This window comes from Spermophilus citellus, assembly GCF_964194105.1.
Source record: "Spermophilus citellus genome assembly, chromosome: 2".
NCBI lineage: Eukaryota > Metazoa > Chordata > Mammalia > Rodentia > Sciuridae > Spermophilus > Spermophilus citellus.
In genome coordinates, this window is record NC_138183.1 from 88,077,998 (window position 1) to 88,103,805 (window position 25,808).

Sequence of the window (25,808 nt, forward strand, 5' to 3'; positions counted from 1 at the left end):
TCCTGTTTTCTAAGTGGTCTACTCTGTTGGTGATGCTTTCATTTGAGCCTTTAATTTGGTTTATTGGATTTTTTTTTCCTTTCAAGGATTTCTATTTGTTTGTTTGTTTTTAAGAACCTCTAGCTCCCTGTTGAGGTGATCTTTTGCTTCTTGGATTTGTTTATGTAGCTCCTTGTCAAAGTGATGTTTCACTGCTTTTATTTGCTCTCCTATATCGTCCTTGAGTTCACAGAACATTTTAACCATGTATGTCCTAAACTTTTTTTCTGTCATTTTTTCTGCTGTGACTGCCAATGATTCTAATGATGCGGTGTCTTGATTTGTTGTGGTAATTTCTTTCCTTGTCCTTTCATGTTGCTTGTGTGTCTTCCTTTCTAGCTCTGTGGGTCTGGGATGTTATTGTTTTTACCCTATAGGTTTGTAGTGCTCTTGTAGGGTTCCAAGATCCCTCCTGTGTGGGGAAGGACAAAATTAACTGACCCCAATATCCACAATATATCACCTATAAACAATTTGTTGTTATTAAGACATTTACAGTTTAGTCTCAATGTTCAGAAATGTTGGATTTTAGATAATATTGAATCCAATATTATCTAAAATATAATCAGTAGTTTCATTAAAAAGTTTTTAGTTTCTGACAGTGGACAATGAAACTTGGGGTGGGAAGTAGGACAATATGCTGAGGGGGAATGATTTGAGGGTATAGTGTTAGTATATCTTAGGAAATGTGAAAGAGAAATCTAATGAAGAGAATAGACAGGAAGTAATTTAGGGTAGACAAGTACATGGGCTGACAGTAGCGTACATAAAACAAACACATATAGAGAAATACAGGATATTAAAATAGTAAAATTTGGAGGGGGGAAGAAAAATGAAAGAAGAAAAAGAAAAAGAAAAAAGGCATATACAATATCTCTGTATTATATTATTTAGATGACTCAGTCCTCAAAATCCTATTTCATGCAAAGTTCTTGGTTTCACATATGTTGGGTATGTGAGGTCCAGAGGATAGAGGGGTAGAAGAGATAGAGAGAAAAAAAAATACTCAAAAGAAGGAACCAAGGTTGTTGCTAGTTTTAGAGATCTGTTTCTTTTCTGTTTCTCTTCTCATCCAATAGGTGGGGTTCTGTTTTAAGCTGGTGTCTTTGCCTTCAGGATGTTGTAGGTAACCAGGGTGGGTAGGTAACCAGGGTGGGAAGACCCATCCCAGTGTAGGGCATCTGGAAGCAGGGAGTGCCACCCACCATTCTCTGCAGGGAGGCTGCACCTCACGGGTCTCTTTTTTGGGACTGCTCATCTAACTTGAGCACCCAATATTGTCTCCCTATCTTGCCTGGAGATTTCGCAGCTCCTGGTCTCTCTGTTAGGCTCCAAACTTTAGTTCCATCCCTTCCCTCCCACTCAGCTGGTCCCACCTGTAGTCCTCTCACACCCAGGCTCACACCAAGTGAGCAACGCTGTGGTCGCACTGCACACCTGCCCAACTGGAAGCTGTTTTTGTGTTAAGTGGTCACTTTGCCAAGGTCACCGTTGGGGTGGGGGGGAGTTTTATACCTGGTACCTGGCCAGATAGAGATCTGATCTGAGAGCTGAGAGCTACCCCCATCCAAATATGGTGAGAAAGGTTATCCAAGATGGAGTCAGTCGGCTTTCAGTGCCGGGGAGTCTGGTGGGGTGGGGGAGCCAGGCGTTGTGCAGTGGGTAGGTAGTCACCGAGTAACCTGTGTGAGAGTGAATTGCAGCCAATTGCTAATATATTTATGAGTTTATTTTGGACTCAAAATTCTATTCCATGGGATCTATGTATTTTTACATACGGATTCTATTATTGTAACTTTGCATGAAGTTTTAAAATTGGGAAGTGTGAGTCTTTCAATTTTTTTTAAAGATTGTTTTGGCTCTTCTGAGACTCTTGCATTTCCTTATGAGTTTTGAGGACCAGCTTGTTAATTTCTACATCATAGGAAGCTTAAATTTTGAAAGGATTGCATGAATCTATAAATCACTTTGAGGAGTATTGACATCCTAAAAAGTATTAATTCTTCTAATTCACAAACATGGGATGTCTTTGCAATCATTTAGATCTCCTTTTCTTAAATGGAGTGTTTACAATGTGTAAGTTTTATACTTTTGCAAAATTTATTGCTGACTATTTTTTGTTTCTGACTGAAAATGTTTTCTTCTTAAACTCATTGTTTCATTTTTCACTAATAGTGTGTAGAAATATAATTGATTTTTGTATAATGATCTTGTACCCTGTGAAGTTATTGAACTCATTTATTATCTTCAATTTGGAAAATTTCAGCCATTATTTCTTAAATATTCTTTCTTCCCCTTTCTCTTTCTTCTGTCCTTCTGGGATTCTCGTTATGTGGATGTTGGTATGCTTGATTGTGTTCCATAGGTCCCTGAAGCTCTGATCATTTTTCTTCAGTTTTCATTTTTTTCCTCATGCTGGTTAATCTCAATTGTTTTTCATCAACTTTGCTGATTATTTTTTACTTCATATATGCTATTGAACTCCACTAGTGAATTTTTCATTCTGATTATTACTACTTTTCAACTCCAAAATTTGTTTGGTTCTTTTTGTTATAATTTCTGTATCTTTACTGATCTTTTTAATGAGGTATTATTATTCTCATGCTTTTTTTGGCTCTTTAGATATAGTTTCCTTTTATTTATTGAAAAAATTTAGCATAGCTGATTGAAAGTCTTTGTCCAATATGTCAAAAGTCTGTGTCAAATCCTAGGTGTTAAATTTTTATTTTCACACATTTGTTTTCATGAATAGACATCCTGTTTAATCCAATTTATTTAGTGATGCTTGAAAAAGATTAGCCATAAATTTAGATAGTTCTCTCACTCCTAATCTTCAAAAAGAAAGACACAATCTTTCTTGTAAGATAAGATTGCCACTATATATATGGTTTTAAATTCCTCAAAGAAAGAAAAATTTGCTGTAGACATTTGGCTTTCACATTTTAATCTTTTCTGATTCCAGGTGTTTGTTCTGTGCCTTCTACCTTCTTTTCCTCTAACCCAACCAAGGACAACTTTGGGAATTTGTGGGACTCAGTGAAAGATGAAAATGTAGAACCCATGTTCAAAAACACAGGGGAAACGTGAAGTTAAAGATATCAAAATGTAAAAATTTTTATTTAAAACAAAATTTTATTATTTATAAAATATGGAAAAGTGGTAATACATAGTAACAACAATTATGTTGTATAGTATTACAAATTACACAAATAAGATTTTGAAGTCATAATAATTTTATACTACAATAAATAGTGATACTTTATTACATATACATATATATGTATATAAATATCTTGATTAATCATAAATTTTTTCTTCTTTTTCACTTTTCTGAAGATTCTTTTATTAGGCCATTAAAACTTATTCTTTTAGTAACTTCATTTTCAATTACTATAATTTCAGAGGAACATCAGTGACTCCTGAAAATAATCACAAATAAGATGAAAAATAATTTTTGGTAATTTTTTAATTCTGAGAAGGATCTTTCTTATGATGTGATTGTTACTGGAGCTGGTTAGAGACTCTAACAACATTAGGATAAATCTCTGATAATTACTTTGAAATATAAAGTTTAATACACTGAAACCTGATGGTTTTTGCAGAACAATTTCTCTTAAAAGATTTAACTCTTCTTACAATTTTTTATAAGTCAAAGTTTAGTTTGAAATATTCATTTACATAATGTCTGTTATTGTCTGAATATTATGTGTTCCCCAAAAGGAATGGTCAGAGGAAAAATGATTAGATTATGAGATATGTGACCTAATCAGTGCATCCTAGTTTGAATGGACTGCCTGAGTAGTAATTTTAGGCACGTAGGGTGTGGCTTCAGGAGATGGGTCACTGGGGGCATGACCCACCTACTGCATCTTCCCTAGGGCCCCTCCCCCCACTCCCACCCCTCCCCTCTCTCTGCTTCCAGATCTGGCCATGAGGGGAGCAGCTTCCCTCCATCATCCCCTTCCCCCATACTATGTTCTGCCCCATCCTGGGCCCAGAGTAATGGAGTTGGCCATCTATAGACTGAGACCTCTAAAATTGTGGCCCCAAATAAACTTTTCCCCCTCTGAGTTGTTCTTTTGGGGTATTTTGGTCACAGCAATGAAAAAGCTGACTAAAACAACCACATTTCAGTGTTTTCTTTGACATTTCTTATAACTCATGGATATTTTATGAGAAACTAAAAGTAATTTCATGATTTGTATGTAATTTTAAAAGCCTGTTTATAAATTCTAGTACTGTCTTCAATTAAAAGAAAAATTAATTTTCAATTTATCTATTTGTTATAATTGGTCCATGAAAGTGTTTATGTTAAAAAAAGTATTCTTTTCTATAAAATGTGAGGATCTTTTTATTTTATTTATATTTCCAAGACTGGATATTTGCTTTATGATGTGGTAATGGTTTTCAATTCCAGAGATTCTATACTCTTCAGAGAATTTTAATAACTCCCTGACAGCACTTATAGCATTGTCCATGTGTGCATCTTTATAACATTGTAATTTACTGACAAAATTTACTGCCTGACCGGTGGCAGTACCTTGCCCAGTGCTCAGGCTAGAGAGTTAATATTTGTGCACATATTTCATGGTTGAGCTCCATAGACTGATGGGCAAAATGGCCTCCTACCATGGGTCTTTCTTCTGTCATGTCCCTATGTGGAATTATTCCTTCTCTCCCAGGGCTAGCTTCTGCTGCAGCTTACATCATTGTCATTAACTTGGGCTTATGTGCTGGTGCAGGCAGCCCTCCAAATCCCTTGTTGCCTCAGACTTCCCCATACATGTGTGTGTGTGTCTGGCATTTGGACCAACTGCTCAGCATGCCTGATGCTTACAACTGCCCGGCTCATATCCTGCATATAGTTCATCTCATCAAATTTACTTAGAAATCACAAGTTCAAAGCTGAATTTATTAAAAATATCATAATGGTAATATCAGGACAATAAACCAAGCATTTGTGAGCAGGGTGCAAAGGTAACATGCTCTTGAAATCAGTCTTGAACCCCAGTGTTTCTCAACTAAGGGTGATTTGCCCTTCAAGGGTGGACTACCCTGGGTTATCCTGCATTGGATTCCAATTAAGCCTCTCAAAGAAAGAATGACAGGATGGTTTAGCACCAAAAGTAAACACTGATCCAGGTTTTGCACAGTCAAGCACAGTAGGCCATCCCCTGCTCTCTGTGTAGAATTGTCCTATAGAATCTTCTGGAGCACTCCAGCACAGAACAACTCTTACACCTGCTTTCTGTACTCCCCTTTCTTAGGAGAGGTATTCTTAGGAGAATACTGGAATAAGGAAAGTTGACAGCAAGAGAAGTGAAAATTGCCCAAGTAAGTCATTGTTGCTTAAGTAACAGTCCAAAAAAGGTCCATTTTAGGTTGGAATTTATGGTGTTCTTCTGCATGAAGTCATTCAAGGATCCAAGTTGCTGGCAGCCCTAACTTCCTCAATTGGTGGCTTAAAGGTCACTGTAGATGTTGACATCCAATGACAGATGAAGGCTCATACTTCACCCAAGGTTTGGAAGTAATACAGATCATTTCTCCTTTAAATTCCATTGGCCAGAACTCAGGGATATGGCCATATCTAACTATTTGGGGGCTGGAAAATGTAGTCTAAGTCTATGCCAAAATTGAGAGGAAATGACACTGGTAATCAGCTGACAGCGTCAAGAAATTTTCAAAACTGGGAAATTTGGAATAAAATGTGTCCCGGCTGTCTCCAGCCATTCCAAGAGAGGTGTGAAAAGTTATGCCTATGACGAGTTTTGGTCTGTTGGGGCAGACTTCCCTAGACCTAGTTTTCTAACTGTGAGTCTTTGTACTCACTAACAGTGTTTGGTTCACATTACAGTTTATGTTCTGGGAAAAGCGTCAAATCAATGCCCACAAAACCAACATTTCTCATTATCAAGTTAGCTTTCAGTGAAACAGAATCTCAAATGTATTTGGTGTGAATCTGTTACAATTAAGCTAATCATTAATGTTTTATATGTGTACATCACAAATGTCAACTTTAAGAGTACGGAGGTAAAAGCATCATTTAGATTATTTTAATTCTCTCTCCCCCTACCTCACATTAAGCAAGAAATTAAGTCTTATTTATGGTAAACAAATTGAGTGTGTAGCATTAAATATTCAATGCTGGAATGTTTGTTTAAAATTGTCTCCTCGGTAATTTATAATCTCAGGCCAAAACATGATGTAGTTCATTCTGGTGAATTTTAATCTGATTCTTGCTGACAAGTAGGAGAGCTATGACTCTAGAGTAATAATTTTTTCCTTTTTCACTGTGTGAATATTATAGAGAAACACACTAGAGGAATTGTTGAAAGGAAGTATCTAACTGATCAGGCAGCCTCAGAGGCAGAGTATCTAGAACATTCCTATCTAATGCTTGTTGCTGTGACATAATCATGAAAAAACACCCACTTCACTCTCTTGAGCCCCGGTTTGGATGAACTCTCTTGTAACCTATGGCCAGGGAGTAGCACACCTGCATGGCCACCACTGTTCACAGTGGTCTGGTTTGCAACTTTGCAGAACCAAAAGCTCAAGAGTGTCAGCAAACGCAGGTTGATTGAGGAGGAGAGGGAACGCAGGTTGATTGAGGAGGAGAGGGAACTGATTTACACCAAGAAATTACAGGAGTCTGATGCTTAAGTCAGAACACTGGGTTTTTAACTTCTGAGGAATATGGTTGCCACACAAAGTAGAAACTAATACTGGCTGGTTAATATATTCTTTCTCTTGAAGAACAGTCTCTGGAAAACCAGTGACCACAATCATGATTCTATAGGCACAAAGAATCAAGATAAGGGTTTTAGCCGAAGAAGTTGCTGGAATTTGAAAGCCCTGTTTCAATCCTTATTTCTACAGAGAGGATGTTATTATGAATTTTCCTTTGCAACCAGGAAAATGGCTTTGGATATTTCTTTAAAGAGATATGTAGGGAGGGTAAGCATCAACTAAAGGTAAAGAATAGGGATGTACCACTCCAACCAACATCTATTCTTTACTAATTTTCCTTTTTTGGAGGCTCTGGGATTCAATCCAGGAACACTTTACCACTGAACTATATCCACAGTCCTTTTATTTTTTTTAATTTTTTTTTTGGGGGGGCGATAGGGTCTTGCTAAATTGCTGAGACTTCCTCAAACTGGGAATTCTCCTGCCTCAGCTTCCTGGGTTACCAAGATTATAGGCATATGCCACTGTGCCCTGTTCTTTACTAGTATTCATTTCCAGGTTCTTATTCCATTGGCAAGGCCCATGTTTGTAACAGACATTCCCTGATGTTTGTAGCAGACATTCCCTCAGCAGGGAGCAAACTTCTCCACTCCTTTCTTGTCTGTATTATTGTAGGTTGGAGATTCTAAATATTAACCACCATCCTACTCACCGCTATCTAGTTCCACTAGATAAAAGACACAATGGCCAGAAGAAGGTTAAAGTCAGCTTTATTAATGGATTGGAAATGGATTGGAGATCACAGCTGGGATCTGAGGTTCCTTTCTTCCTCTCCAGAGTGATGACAGCTGAGCCCACTGGGTAGGCCCACCAAACTTACCCACCCAGTCACAGACCGAGGCTGGAACATGGAGAGCCGATCCTGGCTGGGCCCACCACGAACAGGTCCTGCTGGGTCTGTTTATGGCACGGAGACTGGAAGCCCAAAATCAGGTCCAAGATAGAGAGAAAGAGAGAGAAGAAGCAGGAGGACAAGTAAGCAGGGACCTTTAGCACATTATCTCCACCCAGTAGAGAAAGAAGGCCAAAAGAGACCCAAATCCCATCAGTCACAATCATCCCAGAAATCATCCCAAAGATGGAAGCCTCTCCCCAGTACTTTTCTCCATGTTGGGCTTGTTGGTGGGTGATCCTTCCTCTGTTTGACTCAGCAGAAAATGTGGGGATTTAGGAGGTTTCACTCAGAGGTGAGGTTGAATAAGTGGCCAAAGGTCATTTTTTGGTTAGTCTTTTGGGTCATCAGAGAATAACCCAAACAAAAGCACTGGCTGGAGCCAGGACCGCAGGTACATAGGTCACCTCACCCCTGGGCACTAACCACCGAATTCCTTTTCTCCCCTCTACTCCCATCCTTCTGAAGGTTGCTGAGTAAGAACCTGACAGACTTAAAAGGCCACCATAGCTAGGGGCCAATTCCCCTTGACATCCCAGGGTTTTCTTCCTGAAAAGCTCCTCTTTTCATTCAAAGTAACACCTTCTAATTTAATGTTCAAGTATGGAGTTGTAATCATTGGGCCAATCCTCAGAAGAAGAACTTGCAAGGTTAGTTTGTATGGAGGGGTGGATGGACATGGAATAGCTGATTCCTCTATGGCTTTGACAGAAAGAGAGATCTAAAGGCAAGTGTCACAGAGTTGAGAGTCTAAAGCAACTCTCACTGGCTGCCTTTCCTGGCAAGTAAGGAGGACTTAATTTCTTAATTTTTCCTCCTAATTTTGTTTATTCTTTTCTATTTCTCTAGTGTTTTGTGCTTTTTTAATTTTCAGTACTTGGTTTGAACCCAGGGCCTGGGGCATGCTAGGCAAGTGCTCTCCTTCTAAACTACATCTTCAACTCTTTTTATTTCTTATTTTGAGATAGGGTCTTACTAGGTTGCTAAGGCTCGTCTTGAACTTGCCATCATTTTGTTTCAGCCTCCAGAGTAGGTAGGATCACAGGTATGCACCACCATGCTCAGCTCTCTAATTAATACTATTACTAATATATTTTGGAAGCACTGGGGATTGAATCCAGGGAGACTTTACCACTGAACTACATTACACCATATTTTTCTTTAATATTTGAGCATATATCCAGGGCTAATATTCCTGCTTTGGGCCTGGGTGACTTCTGCAGAGAGTTAATCTCATCTATTACCTGTGATTCTTTTCATATTATCACCATTGAAAGGTGACTCAATTTATGTTCCTAAAGGGAAACCTTCTATAGTTTCCATTAAGATGACTACACAACTGTACTTTAAATAAAACTGAATGATTGCAAAAAAATTATTTTACCCCAGAGTATTTTTATTAGGGATTCCTGCCACCATATTAACATATAAAACAATCTGGATGTTGACAGAGAAATGCAGATTTCACTATACAAAGGTATCATGACTCCCATCTCTCTAGTATTTCAATAAAATCAATTGTGTTTTGAATTTTCCCCAGAGTTATATTTAAAAATATTAGACAAACCACAAGTAATACTCCAAATACATAACATTTTACAATATGGTCCAAGCACAGATAGAAATACATGATACTTTACCTACATTATTTTCATAATCCCACTTGCATTAGCACTAAAGACAAGGTTGTGTGTGTATATGTATTTGCCATATGCATGCCTGTGTGTACAAATCCACAAAGGTACACACAGCAGTCTTTATGAAAAATTCAAATCTTTGAAGCTGTGGTTGTTACCCACCATGATATCTGAGAGGGAAAGGAACAACAACATGTCACAAATTCTTCAACTGGGGCAAAATAAGCATAACTATGTATGAAAGGCATATTGGTTGTGTCTATACAAATACATATATACAGATTTATATATAAACACATATACCGATAATATGGAATATACATATACTCACACACGTGCTTTGAACTCTGTGTCTTACTACTACTTATACCATCTCCCCTTCAAAGCAGTCTCCACATTTGATGAAGGCAAGTGGTGACTAACACAACTTAAGTGGGTATTTTTAAAAGGCTCTGATTCTAAACCAGAATCCAATTTTACTTTGGATGGCTATTATTTAAATCAAGTAGATCCTATTCTGTCAACTCTGTAACCTGAAAACATCTTCAATAAACAAAGAAGTATCTGCCTAAGAGAAAAGAGATGCTAACTGGAAATGGCATATGTATCTCATGGTTGGATGACATGCGATAATTATCCTGCATATTTTTCAAATATTGTATGATGAAAAATATAGCACTTCCATAATTTAAATATATTATTTAATATTATTTTTTTAATTAAGGGCTAGATAATTTGTCTTGGTTAGAATTTCAAAGAAAATGATAGAAAGGAGACTAGATTTGTATAGACTACACTGGAGTACCCTCATGTCAAAAAAGAATAGAACATATTAAAACTTCAATTTCCAAGCTGACTACATGCAAATGTCCAAAATAAATTATTGTAGATTCCAACCATAGAAAATATACTTCTATATTAGTATAAATCACTGAAAGTCCACAAGAAGAAAACACTGCAAATATAATAGCAAGTATATATATATATTATAATGTGTTCAACAGAGGCCTCATGAACTGACTTTCAACATTTACTTTCAAAATTAAATATCTAATAAAGAACTAACAGCTCCATTGACTGAGTTGCCCATTGACTGGAATGCCCAATTTGGAAATTATGCTAATGGTGGCATTGGAGGGTCATTAGGGAGATATTATAGGTGGGCCCCATTTCTTTATAAGAAATCCTGCACTCTGTGCTGTAAACCTCAGACCCTTTCTCACTCATACCAAATGTTGGTAAGTACTCTGCATGGGAAAGCATCAGACCCTTTCTATCATGGATTTAATGGTGTGGAGGAAGATACTACAGGATTTGTCTGTTATCTTATTCTCTACCCAGGCTGAACTGATTTGTCATCTCATGAGCACTCTCATTTTCCCAATGGAAGCCCAATGATGAATAAGTTAAGATTTTAAGGAAACCATGCAAGGAAAGGAGAATATTACCCACCATAAAGAATAAATCTTGGTATTTATCAAAAAGCCACTCATCCTCTCTCTCTTTCTCTCTCTTTCTCTCTCTCTCTCTCTCTCTCTCTCTCTCTCTGTCTCTCTCTTTCTGTCTCTCTCTCTCTCTCTCTCTCTCTCTCTCTCTCTCACACACACACACACACACACGCACACACACACACATTTTTGAAGTTTCTTCCACAGAATCACAATGAATGGCATGAGGGACCAAAAAATTTACCTTAAAGTTTCTCCACTTTTATTTAGATCCACTTAAACATGTTTATGTCAACTGGACAGCGAGTGCACTTTACATCATTGAATGCCTCTTGTCACCATCCCCTTCATGAAAGACACCCTTTGCCTTCCACCACCTGCCTAAGCCTCACCAGAACTCTTCTTCACTACTTTCCATTAGTTCAATTTCTATCTGTATCCACTCACTCTTGTTTTAATATACAATAAACAATCAACTGGTATATCTTTTACCATTTTTCCTTTAAAATTTTACTATCATTTAAAAACATTCTGCTTCCCTAGCCCAAATATATGGACAGAGTGCAGACAAAAGTACCAAGTCATCTTGTCCAAAACTTTGAAAAATGGACTTCCCTGTGTCAACTCAATGCTCTCAGTTTCTACATCCTCCATTCCCATCATCTGTTTGGGGAGCTTACTTACTAAAGTGTCTTTCTACCCATTTTCTATCCCATATGCAAGTAATAACAAATTATAGACTTGTTCAGCCAAAAATATTTTAAAAAACAAACTGGTGCCAAAACATTAAAAAATTCCCGATATACCTTTGTGCATTGTTAGTCTTACAGTCGGTATACTTAAATAACTCCAGGAGGCTTTTTTTTTTTTTTGCTAAAAATTTACCAAAATAGTTTGAACACATAAAAATAGTTTTAAAAAAACAAAACAGAAAGCCCAGCATAAATTTAGTTGTATAGGCATTGGTTAGAGGACATCATTTTCCACTAAGGATTATATTCAAAAACTTTCCCTTAGGTTTTTACTAAAATTCTGATTCTGAACCTTATAGCTGTGATGATGCCAACTATTAAAAACAGGGAAATCTATTCAGTCCAATGTATTATGCATTATGTTATAATAGTTGTCTACACTTAAAATAAACATATTTTGGTTATGTAAAGGTCATCTTCCTGACCCGTAAGTAAAACATCTATCTTTGATTTAAGTGCATTTAATTATGAAAAGCTAATGGAGGGTTTGAGTGATCAATTATGAGAAAGGAACATCTGTTGGCAACCCCATGTCCATTCAGAACCAGGCATCTACTGAAAAAAAAATCACTAGTATTGAATATAGCCCTTAGTTTTATAAGATATTAACCTCATGAGCAACCCAGCATGTAGAGAATGAGGTTGACCTTCCCAGCCACCCACTCTTTGAGGGGACAGTAGTATTCATAGTGAAACTGCTCAAACTCTGGTGTCTGGCGGATTTCACATAAGAAGGAGAGATCAATACCTGACTCCAAAAGGAGGAGGAGCAGGGGAAATACAAAGAGCAGCAGTCCCAGGCCCACCACAAGGAGCCTGGAAAAACTCTTGACCAGTGGGTTCACCCGAATATGGCCGGTCAGAATGTCATAACTCCATGACAAAGCTCGACGAGCCTCCTTCAGCTCCTCTTCTTCAGCAACCAAAAAGGCATTTTCATCTGCTTCCAGTTCCTCAAATGAATCTGTATCTTCTCTTTCCAACTCAAGCCTAGATGGACAGTCAAAAAGCATGTCAATCTCATCATCATCAACAGGGGTGGGGAGCAGGCTGGCACTTGGGTTGTATGCTAGTTCAGAGATGGTCAAGGGCTCTTCTTTTATTTTATCTTCTTCTTCACTTGGGGGATCTTCATACTCTCGAGCTTCCTTTACTGGTGAGCTAGAGATCAGGGGAGCAGAAATGTCCTCTTTAGGCAATGGAACACCTGCAAAGAGACATTTTTTCCCTTTATTTTAAAGTTCACATTTTCTTTTCCCACAAAAACCTGTGGGTACATACAAAACAATGGATGGAATTTAAGGGATCCATGAAATTATCCTATGACATACTGACTTTAAACAAAGTCCTGTTAGTGACATTCTCTGCAGAGTAAATTCTAAGGTCAACACACTAAACCAAAATAACCAACATATTTTTCAAATGGTTGGAAACATGTACAACATTTAGGTGTATGATTCTGGTCTGCAAACCTCCAACTGTGGTCATGTTTATAAAAATAAAAATTATAATAATTCATTATTATGTTATGAATGATGTCTTTTGGAAGTCAAAACTGTCAACCAATAAGCTATATAAAACTATGCTGTACCACAGCATACTATAGCATAGCATAGCATACCATACCATACCATAGCAAAACTATAATTTCGTTATCATTCTGATGTATTGTTTTCTAGTCTTCCTTCTAGGCACAATTTTGTGGATCTAGTTGAGCACCTTTAATCCAAACATCTAAAATCTGAAATCCCAAAACATTTTGAGTGTGTCAATGCTCAAAAAAATTTTGGATTTCAAATTTTTTAAGTTAGAGATACTCAATCAGTAAAGTCTATAAAAATATTCCAAATTCTGGAAAATTCTGAAATATTTCTGCTCCCAAGAATTTTAGGTAAGGAATACTGTAATTGCAATCATACTATGTCCACAAACGAAAATCTTGCTTCTTCATTTAACATTTTAACTTAAACATTTTGTAAGTTCTCATTGGTATAACTTATAAAGAAGGCCAAATTTCCTGTTTAGTTAATATAATAAGTTAGCCATCCATTGGTGAACTCTTAGATCAATTTACAGTTGTAAAAACAATGTTCTAAAAGACATCTTCACATATAAAGCTTCTTCTCCCTTTTGTTTCAGTTAATTTTCAATAGACAAATGTTTAGAAGGCAGATTGCTTGGTCAAAGGGCATGGATTTCTCTGAAAATTTACTGGGGAAAGGTGTTTTTCAATGCCTTCTTTTACAGATGGAAAATTCAACTACCTACTCTTGGGTGTAAAGACTAGCCTCCCAATTTTGAGTTTTGGCTTCTCAATGGAAAATGAGGACAGCATCAAAGCAGTTTTTCCCAGGATGTATCTACAATACGACACCAAATTGGCAGCCAGCTGCATTAGGTAACTGTAAGCCAGCATATGTTTCACAATTTCTCTCTTGAAAATGTACAAGAGTGCATTACTGCTTTTATGTTTCAAAAGTCAATCCTGATAGCTCTGGTCTGAGATCACTGAATAGTCCAAATAAAAAATACCATGAAAAGTATAAACCATCTACCAGTGACAAGAAGCACACAAAAAGATGTTCAACATCACAAATCATTAGGGAATCATTCAGGGAATGCAAATCAAAACCAAAATGAGATACCACTTGATGCTTGTTTTTATGGCAATAATGTTGGTGAGGATGTTGAGAATTTAGAACTCTTTACATTGCTAGGAGAAATATAAAATGATTGTGGAAAGTTTGGTGGTTCCTCAAAAAGTCAAATATAGAATTATCATACAACTCAACAATTCCACTTTTAAGTATATACATCATCCATAGAATTGAAAACAGGAATTCAAAGCTTGTATGTAATGTTCACAGCAATGCTGTTCCAATAGTCAAAAGATGATAACAATCCAAATGTCCATCAGCAGATAAATACACAAACAACATGTGGCATATCCATATAATAAAATATAATTATTCAGCCATAAAAAACAACAAAATCGGTCTGGAGTTGTGGCTCAGAGGTAGAGTGCTTGCCTAGCATGCATGGGCACCGGGTTCTATCCTTAGCACCACATAAATATAAAAATAAAGATATTGTATCCACCTATATCTAAAAAATAAATATTTAAAAAAGTGAAAGAGGCCAGACACAAAAAATGTCACATAATGTATGATTCCATTCCTATGAGATATCCACTACAGGTAAATCCACAGACATAAAGTGCTTTGTAAGGGTAGTAACCAGGGACTGGAAAAGAGAGAAATGAGCAATGACTGATGGAAACACAGGATTTTCCTTAGAGGTAATGAAGATGTTTTGAAGCTAGATGGAGGTGTTAGTTGCCAACACTATGAATGTCTTAAATGCCACCAAATTGTTCACTTCAAAATGGTTATTTTGTGTTGTGTGAACTTCATCTCAATAAAAACAAAAAATAAGTAGGGTGTGGTGGCACACACCTGTAATCCTAGCAACTCAGGAGCCTGAGACAGAAGGATCACAAGTTCAATGGCAGTCTAAGCAATTTATCAACCTTGGGCAATCTCATCTCAGAACAAAATTTTTAAAAAAATGTAAAGATCTAAGGGTGTAGCTCAGTGATAGAGTGCCTCTGAGTTAATCAAAGTGCCACAAAAAGAAAAAAACAAATGTAAGCCTGTATTGGTTTAGATGTGGTATCCCCCAGAATTCACATGTAAGAAAATGCAAGAAGATTTGGAGGAGAAATGATTGGGTTATAGCCTTAACCTAATCAGTAAATTCATCCCTGATGGGATTAACTGAGGGTGGCTGGAGGCAGGTGGGGAGTTGCTGGAAGAATTGGTTCATTGAGGGCATGGCTATGGGGTACATATTTTGTATCTGGAGAGTGAGGTATCTCTCTGCTTTCCTCTGCCACAGTCTTCTGCCATGAGCCCTGAGGAATGGAGTTGGCTGTCTATGTAAGACTTTTGATTCTGCAAGCCCTCAAATAAATTTTTCCTCCTAAAATTGTTCTGGTCAGATCTTTTAGTCACAGCAGTGAAAAATCTGCCTAAAAACAAAGCCATAAGTTGTCTACCACCATAAAATGTCTAAAGGGAGAAAATACAGGGTACGGAAGGATGAAAATAGTATGGATTTTTTGAGTGCTTAATACTTACAAATGCAGGTGCACCCTATCCCTAACAGGGGGCTCATGTTTCTCACCCCCTTAGAAAAGCTGTGAAAGTCATGAATCCTATGTGAAGGTCTCACTGCTCTGCTACCACTTCTAGCCCCATTTGCTAATTTTCTTTGCTTCTTTGGTTACACAGATTGCCCATGCTCTTTGTTCTTATCTAAAAGCATTATATATGTAATATGTAAAAAAATAGAATACAAATATATAATACTATAATATGTAAATATATATCAATGTATAATATAATCATATATATTGTTATGTATTACTGTATCTTATATATTATGTATAAATTATGTATATTTGTATTATATATATATATGTATGTGTGTGTGTGTGTATATATATATATATATATATATATATATATATATATATATATATATGAGATTATTCTCCTCAAATGCCCTAATTTGCAACCCTTTCTCTATCTTCTGCTTCCTATATCCCTCTCCTATAGCCAGAAGACAAGGGAAATCTCATGTTTCCAGGCTGCAATATTTTGTAGATTGCATCTCTATTTTCCCAAGTGCTCAGACCAAAAACCTTGACTGTTCTCTATTCATACCCACATTGAACCTGTCAGTAACTTCTGCTTTTACCTTCAAATTGTGTCCAGAATCTGACTACTTCTTACCACCTCCATGGCTATCACCCTGATCCGAGCTGCCATTCTTTCTCATCTAGGTTACTGAAACAGTCTCTTATATCATCTCCCTGATTCAGTCTTCATGCAGGCAAGGGCCACTACCAACACAGCATCTGGAGTGATTCTTTGAAAACATGAGTGAACCATGCCACTCATGTTCTCAATACTCTCTAATGGTTTTTCATCTTCCTCAGAGAGAAAGCCAAGTTGTTTAGGGATGTCTAGGACCCTACTCAATGTCCTCTTCCCCTTCCTAACTTTTCTAACCCTGTTCCCCCATGACTGTGTCTCTCACTCCACTCCAGCCACCTAAGCAGCTCTGCTGTCCTTCAAGCATGCCAATCACGTTCTAACCACAGGGCCTTTGTACTTGTTGCTCCCTCTGCTTGGAGCACTCTTCCCTCAAAATGGTCATGCTTTCTTCCTTTGAATGTCTTGAATCAAATGTCACCTTCTTTGTGAGGACTTTTTTTAGCCACACTATAGAGAATTTCAGTCTTTATTCCTAACATTCTCCATTCCCCTTCTTTCATTTATTTTTCTTGGGAGAAGTCTAAAATGTAAGGGGAAAATAGAATAATAGTAAAGAGTGAAACCCCTTCAGAGAAAAACAATTACAGTAACTAATTCAGGTATGATAATGGCCAGGACCTCCACAGGTCAAGCAGGTACCTAAATGTGAACAGGTATATAGGGAGCGATGGAGGCTGGAAAGAATTGACCATTTTGAGTACCATCTAAAAGCTTTAAAATTCACACTCTGTATGGTCCACACAAAATACACCTGTGGGTCTTTTCAGGCATTCAGGATGCCATTCAGAAAATGCTATGATTTTTTTTTTAAATCAGCCAAATTTCTAATATTTTAAGTCACTCACATCTGCCAAGTTATTGATCTCAATATAGATATTCACTTATTTTCCTGGAAAGGAGGTAGGCAGAGATATAAAAGCTTTCTTCCCTTTCCTAATTTTTCTAAATATGAGTGTAATGTACTGAAGATTCATATTACTCTTCCTTCATCTCTGTGCTCAAATTGTAAGGCAGCTGGAGTACAATGGAAGAGAACCAGTCAAAAGCTGGACAGCCTGGGTTTAAATATCAGCTTTGTCTTTACTCATATTATGAGCTTCAGTGGCTAAAGATTACTTGATATTCTTGGATCTCAGTTTGCTTCACTACAAAATAGGAGAAACACCTATTTCACCAGGCTGGGGAGAGGGTAAGTGAAATTGTGGATGTGTAAGTGATGCTGACAATTTGAAAAACCTACAAAAATCAGACATTATGATCTCAACAAAGAACAATAAACAGCACTTGCTCTATTATCAAACATTTTTTTATCAACAAATACATTCATTTTATAACAAGTCCACTATGGAATACAAGGTGAATTTAATTATAATTGGTTATGCAAATCTTCTTAACTGTTCTTGTATGAGATATGCTAAAAGTTTCATATGTACCTTTTCTGGTGAGTTCCATAAAGACCAGAAATACTAACTTAGTATTATTCAATAATAAATAATTATAAATTTATCAATAAATAAATTTATTTTGCTTTATCTATATCTGAGAAACTTTCTGAATATATCCACAAAGCTCAATTAGAAAGATCAAGAACTTTGTTTTAGAAGAAATGGCAATGATCATGGAAAAGTAGCTTTCCAATTTACATAACTATGCAGACCTATTAAAATTATCGAATAGCTATAAAGTTTCACAAATAAGAAATACTTGTTAAATGTTATAGCTGGTTATACATACTTTCGTAATTTTCCTTATATGATAGATACTAAAAGTTTCCTACATACCTTTTCTGGTGAATTGTGTATTTCATTTTAGTATAGTAATAAAATTATATGTTTTATACCATTGTTTTCATTATTTATTTGAAGAAATAACTTAAGAAGTAATAATAACTTACGTAGCAAGAATCAGAAGACAAATACTAATGGAGTAGACTGGCCATGGACAATAGGTAGGATGCCTGCCATGTATAATGAAGCAGACTGACACTGCCCATTTCCATTAGCACTATTTGCACAGATCCTGATATAATGATATGCCCTAAAGATACATCATGCATCATAGCAGCCCAACCTACTCAGTAGACTGTTGATGGATGCTACTAGGAAGCTGTTCTTCATCTTATTGCTGAAGGCAAAATATAGGGTCTTTATTGACACACAGCAAAATTAGTGGCAGATAAAAACAGAATGAGCATTGCTCACATTTACACAGAAACGAGATATCAATTGAGCATGTGTATGATAAAATCACAATACCTTAGCCAGAGTTTCCAGAAACTTGTGATGTACTATATAGCTAAAAAATCTGGCTAATGACCCTTGTCTAGTTTCCTGTGCATGATGACTTTATCAATTAAACAATGTGTTATCAAGCATCACTAAAATGCCTTAAAATGAAAACACACCCCCACCTCTTAAGGTTACGGAAAGGATCAAAACTGCAAAGAAGAGAACAATGTAAGAAAGTCCTTTGGGGACAATATGGGGACATCAGAACATAATTGATCATCTGCCGTTTGCATTTAACTACACTGACCTCCTTAAGTTGACTTTGGAGCTTGGGTTTGTTGAGATAATGCTAAGCCTACGTGGCAATGTCTTTCCCATTTAAAATCTGCCATGTTTATTGCCATCATTTGGCTAAAACCATACTGCCTCGCTTTGCAGACACTTTTCAGCCTCATTTGCTGCTTCCTTTGTCATGGCCACTGGTGCTCACCCTGTGAGGCCTTCATCCTTGCTGGGAGGCTTTGGCAAATTACATCATTGGCAACCATTATTCTGGTTCCCTCTGAGGAGCTCTGTGCTAGCACCCAACTATGGAATGCCCACTAAACTCCAGAGCAGTAAAGCAGTACCACCATTCATCCAAGAGGAGGGTCCTTTAGAAGATCATAGAGGCATTTCAGACATCACAGTGATTGAAGGGGCTGATGTCATTTAGTGGGTGAGGGTCAAGGATACCAGATATCTTAAAATATTTAGGAGAGTTCCACAAAATAAAGAATTATTTTGCATTCCAAAAAACTTTCAAATGTTAAATATTAGATATTATCCATAATGAACATATTTATAATGATCTGAATCTAGAACCTACCTCTGTTTTACATTTAAACCTAAAGCATTTGAAGTAGCATTTTAACACAGTTTGAATTTTTCAGGGTTGCAAGCATTGGGTATTATGAACTCTTTTGCTAAGAGTTGTTTAGCAGTTCAGAATATTACACCATCACTATCAGAGATGCCAAAGGTATTGGAGTTGCCTGCAAAATAACACATTTTCACCTTACATCTGTTCCATCCACCCACCCCTCCCCATTCCAAGCATTTCACTCCTTTGTTCTGCCTCCTAGTGAATCCTATTTGAGAAAAGCCTTTGGAGAGTCTTATTTAATTAAGAATGACTTTCTAATTTCTCTTTCTATTACAGTTAAAACATTTTGACTTTACATGTAGTTTTTTAAAGTTACATGTGTTGTATCTCTCAGCGAGAACATTACAAGATTTTTGTTGTTAAAGGGAGATGCTGGATCTGAGAGGGTGGACAACCACAGAACAAATGGGTGTAAAGTTGGCGGGTCTCTGCAGAGGTCATATATTTGTTGCTAACACAAGAACCAACCTTCTCAAGATGGGCTAAACTCTATCAGCTTAGCAAGTGACACTCCAGGAGGTGTGCTATATTCTGAACTGAGGATAAAGAGAAAGTGAGGGAGGAGTAGGAGAAGGAGGCAGAACGAGTCATCACTCTATCTTTGGAAAATATGATGGAATGGAAAGAGCAATGGCCTGGAGGGCAGGTCACCTGTCCATTCCCCAGGTGAGCCACAACAATTAGAGCAACCTCAGATAGGTCACTCCAGCTGTATAGTCTTAGACTTCTTACCTACAAATGGACCAGATCCCCCTAGTTCCAGCATTCTGTGGCTCCATCTTAGACTATGTCTGTCAATAAGCTCTCTGACTTAAAGTTGGAGACTTTAAGTGGTGGGACAAGAAGGGAGTTAAGATTTTTTAATGAATAGGGCTGGATACTTTGAAGTATATAATCATGCAGTATTCATGAGAGGAAACCTAAGGCTTAAAGAGGATAAGTAACTTGCACAAGATCACAAAGCTCGGAAATAACGGAGCCTGGCTTTATACCCAGTCCTGTCTGGCTCCAGGACATTTTTCTTTTCCCAAACCATCATGTTGCCTGAAGAGAAGGGAATCTGAGAGGGCTGAAGGGACCCTCACCTCTTAATTATAGAGGAAGAACCTTCTCTGTTACTGGCCCAATTTTATTTGCTGAAACAATTTCATTATGTATAGGGTAACAATTTGTCCTCATTTGCCTGAGACAGTTCCACTGTGTGGGTGTGGTCCTGGTAGTATTACTAAAATGCTCCTTTTATTCTCAAAAGGTTTGCCTAATCACTCTTAATGATAATTATACGTCAGCTCTCCTATGATTGAATCATAGCCAACATAGAAGCCATAAAACAAAAGTCATTTGGTGCCATGGGGATTAACAGTTTGTTAGAAATAAAATAAATTTTAAAACTTATTATATTCTACATTTGCTATTAGTCATACATTAAATGACTTAAAATGTTTTCTAACCATTATAAGCAGCATGTAGACTTCCAAAATTTCTCAAGACAGTATGCCATTAACCTCTTACAAATTTCTCTCTCCTTTTTTGAGAATAAAATTTAATCCTTTAACTGTAACTCATGTATCTGATGTTTCTGAACATCTTTGGAAGGCTGCTGGTTCATTCTATTTAAAAACCTATGAAAAGTCATCCCAGTGACTCAGGAAAGTATACACAAATGGAAACTTAGATAAAGACACGTGTGCATGGCAAATCCTAATGTCCTCCCCATCCCTGAACCCCAACTGGAATATGGAACATTGCCTTTCATGTAGGTAGGTAGTCCTCTTCCACAGCAGAGTTGGCAGTGTGGCTTATTCTTTTCACTTCCTCCCCATCCTTACAGACTTTGTCCTTGAAGACTGAACTCTCTTTCCCTTATGACCATCGCCTGATGACCTCCTGGTTTTACATCTACTCTTACTAACTCTTTTGATACCCATATTATAATCATCTTGCATGACTTTGATATCTAGAGCTCATGTGGATGATTCATGCAATCATTGTCTTTGCATTTCCATTTAGCTGCTCTGGCAGCCCACTGAAATGGCTCTCATCAAGGTCTCCAATCACCGCCATATTTCTAAGCCTCTGTGTGTGTGTGTGTGTGTGTGTGTGTGTGTGTGTGTGTGTGTGTGTCCTCCTATTCTGAGACTTTATACTATCCTGGTTTTCATTCAATGACTCTATTTCTTCTGTTCTCACAGTCTCCTCACCTGTCTTTGCAGTGGTCTCAATTCTTTGCTCTTCTCACTCTATACCTTCTTCCTTGAAGTCTCAATCATATGTATGGCTCTGATATGCTACTGCAGAATTGCTCTACCTGGTAATTACAGGTTATCAGTGTTCCTTAAAATTCTTGAAAAGAATGTTCTACAGAGAATTTTGCAAAACTGTGCACATTCTATTATCCTTTGGGACATTATTATCAACTTTAAGAGTGTAAGTTCGGAAATCACTTTTCTGGACTTGAATCCTGACCTTGAACAAATTGTCATGGATCAGGTATTAAATTACTTTATATCATTCCTTTAATCAATAAAATGGGCAAAATTCCAGGACATATTACATGCAATACTGTATGCAGAGGAATTCATGAGCCAATGCACATAAAGTTCCTGACACAGGTTAAGCATTCAATAATATTACTATTGGGCATATTAAAATGTATGCATGGTCCTGAAGAGAAGAAATCTGTTTCACTTTATTCAACCCAAAATTTCCCAAATTTATTTGCCACAAGAACGTAGAACACAACTAAGCTTGAGAAATACATGTTACTGAATATCTAAACTCAAAACCCTCCAATAAGCTCCAGATGTTCCACACAACTATACATAGGAACATCAGTCTCAATATATCCGAAACCAAACTATATCATCTCCCGCTCAACTCTTTCTCTCCTTGATCACTCACTATATAGTATGTGGCACAATTTTCTACTTAGTCTCCCAAACCAGCAATCTCAGTGTTGACCAATATTTCTTCTACCATCTGCTCACATCTGTCCCCAACTTTTCCAAACTCTGCTCTTATCTGCTTTCAAAGCCACACCTGTCTCTTTACTCACACCACTTCTCATCTGAATAATAGCAATAGCATCCTAACTAGTTTTCTTGACTTCAGTGTGACTTCTTGGGAATTATTTCCAGAATAATTATTTTTAAATGTCAATTAGTTATATCAGTCCTCTTCTTAAAAGGTTTCTCACACCTTTCAGGCTAAACTCTTTAGCTTAACACAAAAACACTCTGCTACCCCATGTTTCTACCATATCAGTTTATTTAGAGGGCCAAATGTTTCATGTCATTGCATGTCTCTGTGCCTTTGTACAGACTATTGCCTCTTCTGAAAATGTTCTGCACTCAGATGGATCTTATTCTTTAAGACCCCATGTGTCACCTCCTCTAGGAAAGCTCTCCTACTTCCCACTCCCAGTCTGATATAGATGCTTTTTATCCCCGAATACCATGGTTGACTCCTCATTTTATATTTTTTCCACAAATAATTAGTCTAACCCATCCTAGTAATTTAGACTCTTTGTCACCTTTGGTTTAGAAATGGGCATAGAAGCTGACCCTGAAAATAAAATTGAAGGACAGAGAGAAAATAAGGCATGAGAGGGGGGACTGAACTTATGAGAAACTTTTTTTTTTTTTTTTGCTTCTAAGAAGAACATTCTGGAAAGGTTTGACTCTATCTATCTCTTGACATTGTTGTAACTAAAGGAGACCAGCAGAAACTCTGGCAGCCAACCTATAATGTAAATGGCCACAGCTCTGAGGGAAATCCTGGCCAACAGGGAAGAGAAGCGGAGGGAGATGAAATGAAATTGGTTCTCAACCCTGGAATCCTTTCTGCCTCTGGACTTGTTATCTTGGGTAACAAATCACCTTATTATTGAAACAGGTGTTAATTAGAATTCCCCCTTACTGACTGCTGGATGACATCTAACTGGGGCAGCTGTCATCCCATCTTGTGGATCTGTTTATCATCACAATCAGTCATCGCACCGTGCTACAGTTTTATTGTGGATTTTTCATTAAATTTTTATCTCCTAAAAAGTAAGGACTAGAATTACAGATTTTATAATTGGCCTTAATATTTTTAAAATTGAGTTCTCCTTTCATTAATCTAAAATTCAATGCAATGGAGTTTATGTATGATGGCAAACACATGTAATAGCCAAACATTAAAAGGATTTCCACCAAAATCAGGAACGTGACAAAAATCTCTTACTACACAGCAATATAATTCTAGGGGCTCTAGATAATACAATATGATAAAGACAAAAATAAGAAGTATAAATATTAGAAAATAGATTAAGCTCTATTTTTAGATGATAGGATTATCTATATGAAATAAAGATTAAAATAAACTGAGGGAGAACTGAGGTTATGACTTAGTGGTAGAGCATTTGCCTATCATTTGTGAAGCACAGAGTTCCATTCTCAGCACCACATATAAATATATAAAAATCTATTGACAACTAAAAAAAGTATTTAAAAAATAAATAAATAAACTGGGGGAAATAATTAATGGAAATTCAGTAAGCTGTTCAAAAGCAAGATCCACATATAAAAGCAGATGACTCACTAAATGCCAGTAAAGACATTATAAAAATATGATAATGAGAAACTTCATTCAGAATAGCTAAGTGTACAAAGTAAGATAGTCATATAATACTCGGAATATCCATTATAAGAAATATGCAAAATTTCCACAAAGATCATGTTAAAACATAACAAGATGACATAAAAGAAAATCTCAATAAATGAAGAAGCATAACAATATTCCTGAATAGAAGCCCTCGATGTTTTGAAAATTTTATTCTCTCATTAATCTAAGTTTCAATGCTATTGTAATACAAATACCAACTCATCTTCAAAAAGATAAATGGAGAAAGTTCTCACAAATGACAAAATAATTTTGGGAAAAAAAAAGCAATGAGTGCCTCCAGACAATGGAATATTTTTCAGTGCTAAAAAGTATTGTGATGAAAAGACATGGAGGAATCTTAAATGCTTATCACTAAGTGAAAGAAACACATCTGAAAAGGCAACATACTGTATGATTCTAACTATACGCCATTCTGGAAAAGGCAAAACTACAGAGACAGTAAAAAAGATCAGTGTTTGTCAGGGATTAGGGGAAAGGAGAGATGGACAGGAATAGTAGAGGATTTTTAGGTCAGTGAGATTATTCTATATAATACTATGATGATGAATACATGTCATTATACATTTGTCTGACCCACAGGACATCTGACACAAAACGTGAAAACTTAATGTAAGCTGTGGACGCTGGGTAATCACAGTGTGTCAATGCAGGTTCATCAACTGTTAACAAATGTGCCCCTCTGATAGGGACACATTGTGGACGTAGGAGACATATGGGAAATCTTTGTATTTTCCTCCTACTTTAACTAGAAACCTAAAAGCCACTCTAAAATAGAAATCCTTTTTAAAAAATGTGGGAGGAATTTTACCTATCTACTGTCAAGATTATACTATAAACATAATAAGAAAAAAGAAATACTAAAATGTGAGATTCAGAAACATTCCCTTAAGTATAACGAAAATTTGTTCAAAATAAATAATTTGGGGAAAAATTGCTAAATAATTGGAGAAAAATTTATATCCTTATATCATGTCATATACACAAGAAAAGTCCAAAGATGTCAAAAAATTAAACCAAAATAAATATTAGATACCACAGGAAATTGCCATTTTTATATACCAAAAGTAGAAGGTTATCAGTATTTTATAGTTCAAGTGAATGCATTAATTATGAAAAAGAAAACATATTTTTTGCACAAGGAAAACTGACATAAATCCAAACTTGAAATATACAAAAACGAAGTAGTCTTTACATGTAGAAGTTGTCTGTACATACAAAAAATGCCTGATTCAAAAAGTTAACACTTTCTTTTAAAAGTTGAAAATCAAGAACCAATTAATTAGAAGAAAGTTGACATTTTTTTTTTGAAAGTTGACATTTTTATCAGGCAAAGGATTAAAGTCCAGATTATAAAAGATTTCCTACAATCTATAAGGAAAAAGACAAAACCACAATAGAAATCTGCAAACATGAATTCTCCAAAGAAAAAAATGCAAATGGTCAATTATCATTTGAGCAGATGTTCATCCTATTAAAAAGGGTTGTACAAATGAAAATAATGTAATCTTATTTTTCTTTCAACATCTACAAAAATGTTAAGAAACTGGTCACATGAGGATTAGTAATCACATGGGTGAGTAGAGATTCTCATGCATACCTTGTTCCTAAGCATTTGTCTTACAGGATAA

General features: G+C 36.5%; 1 protein-coding gene across 3 annotated transcripts in view; it reads right to left on the bottom strand.

The window, feature by feature from the left end:
* Positions 1–7,485: 7,485 nt before the first annotated feature.
* The window catches only part of FRMD3 (FERM domain containing 3), a 251,414-nt gene continuing 233,091 nt past the window's right edge, over positions 7,486–25,808 (bottom strand). For 2 of the 3 annotated variants that reach the window (XM_081266586.1, XM_081266584.1), the window contains one exon: positions 11,510–12,728. In XM_081266586.1, coding sequence (XP_081122712.1) covers positions 12,133–12,728 — 596 coding nt within the window. In that variant the 3' untranslated portion in view covers positions 11,510–12,132. Of the gene's footprint in view, positions 7,708–11,509; positions 12,729–25,808 lie in introns of those variants that run through there. The other variant, XM_081266585.1, reaches the window with a different exon arrangement.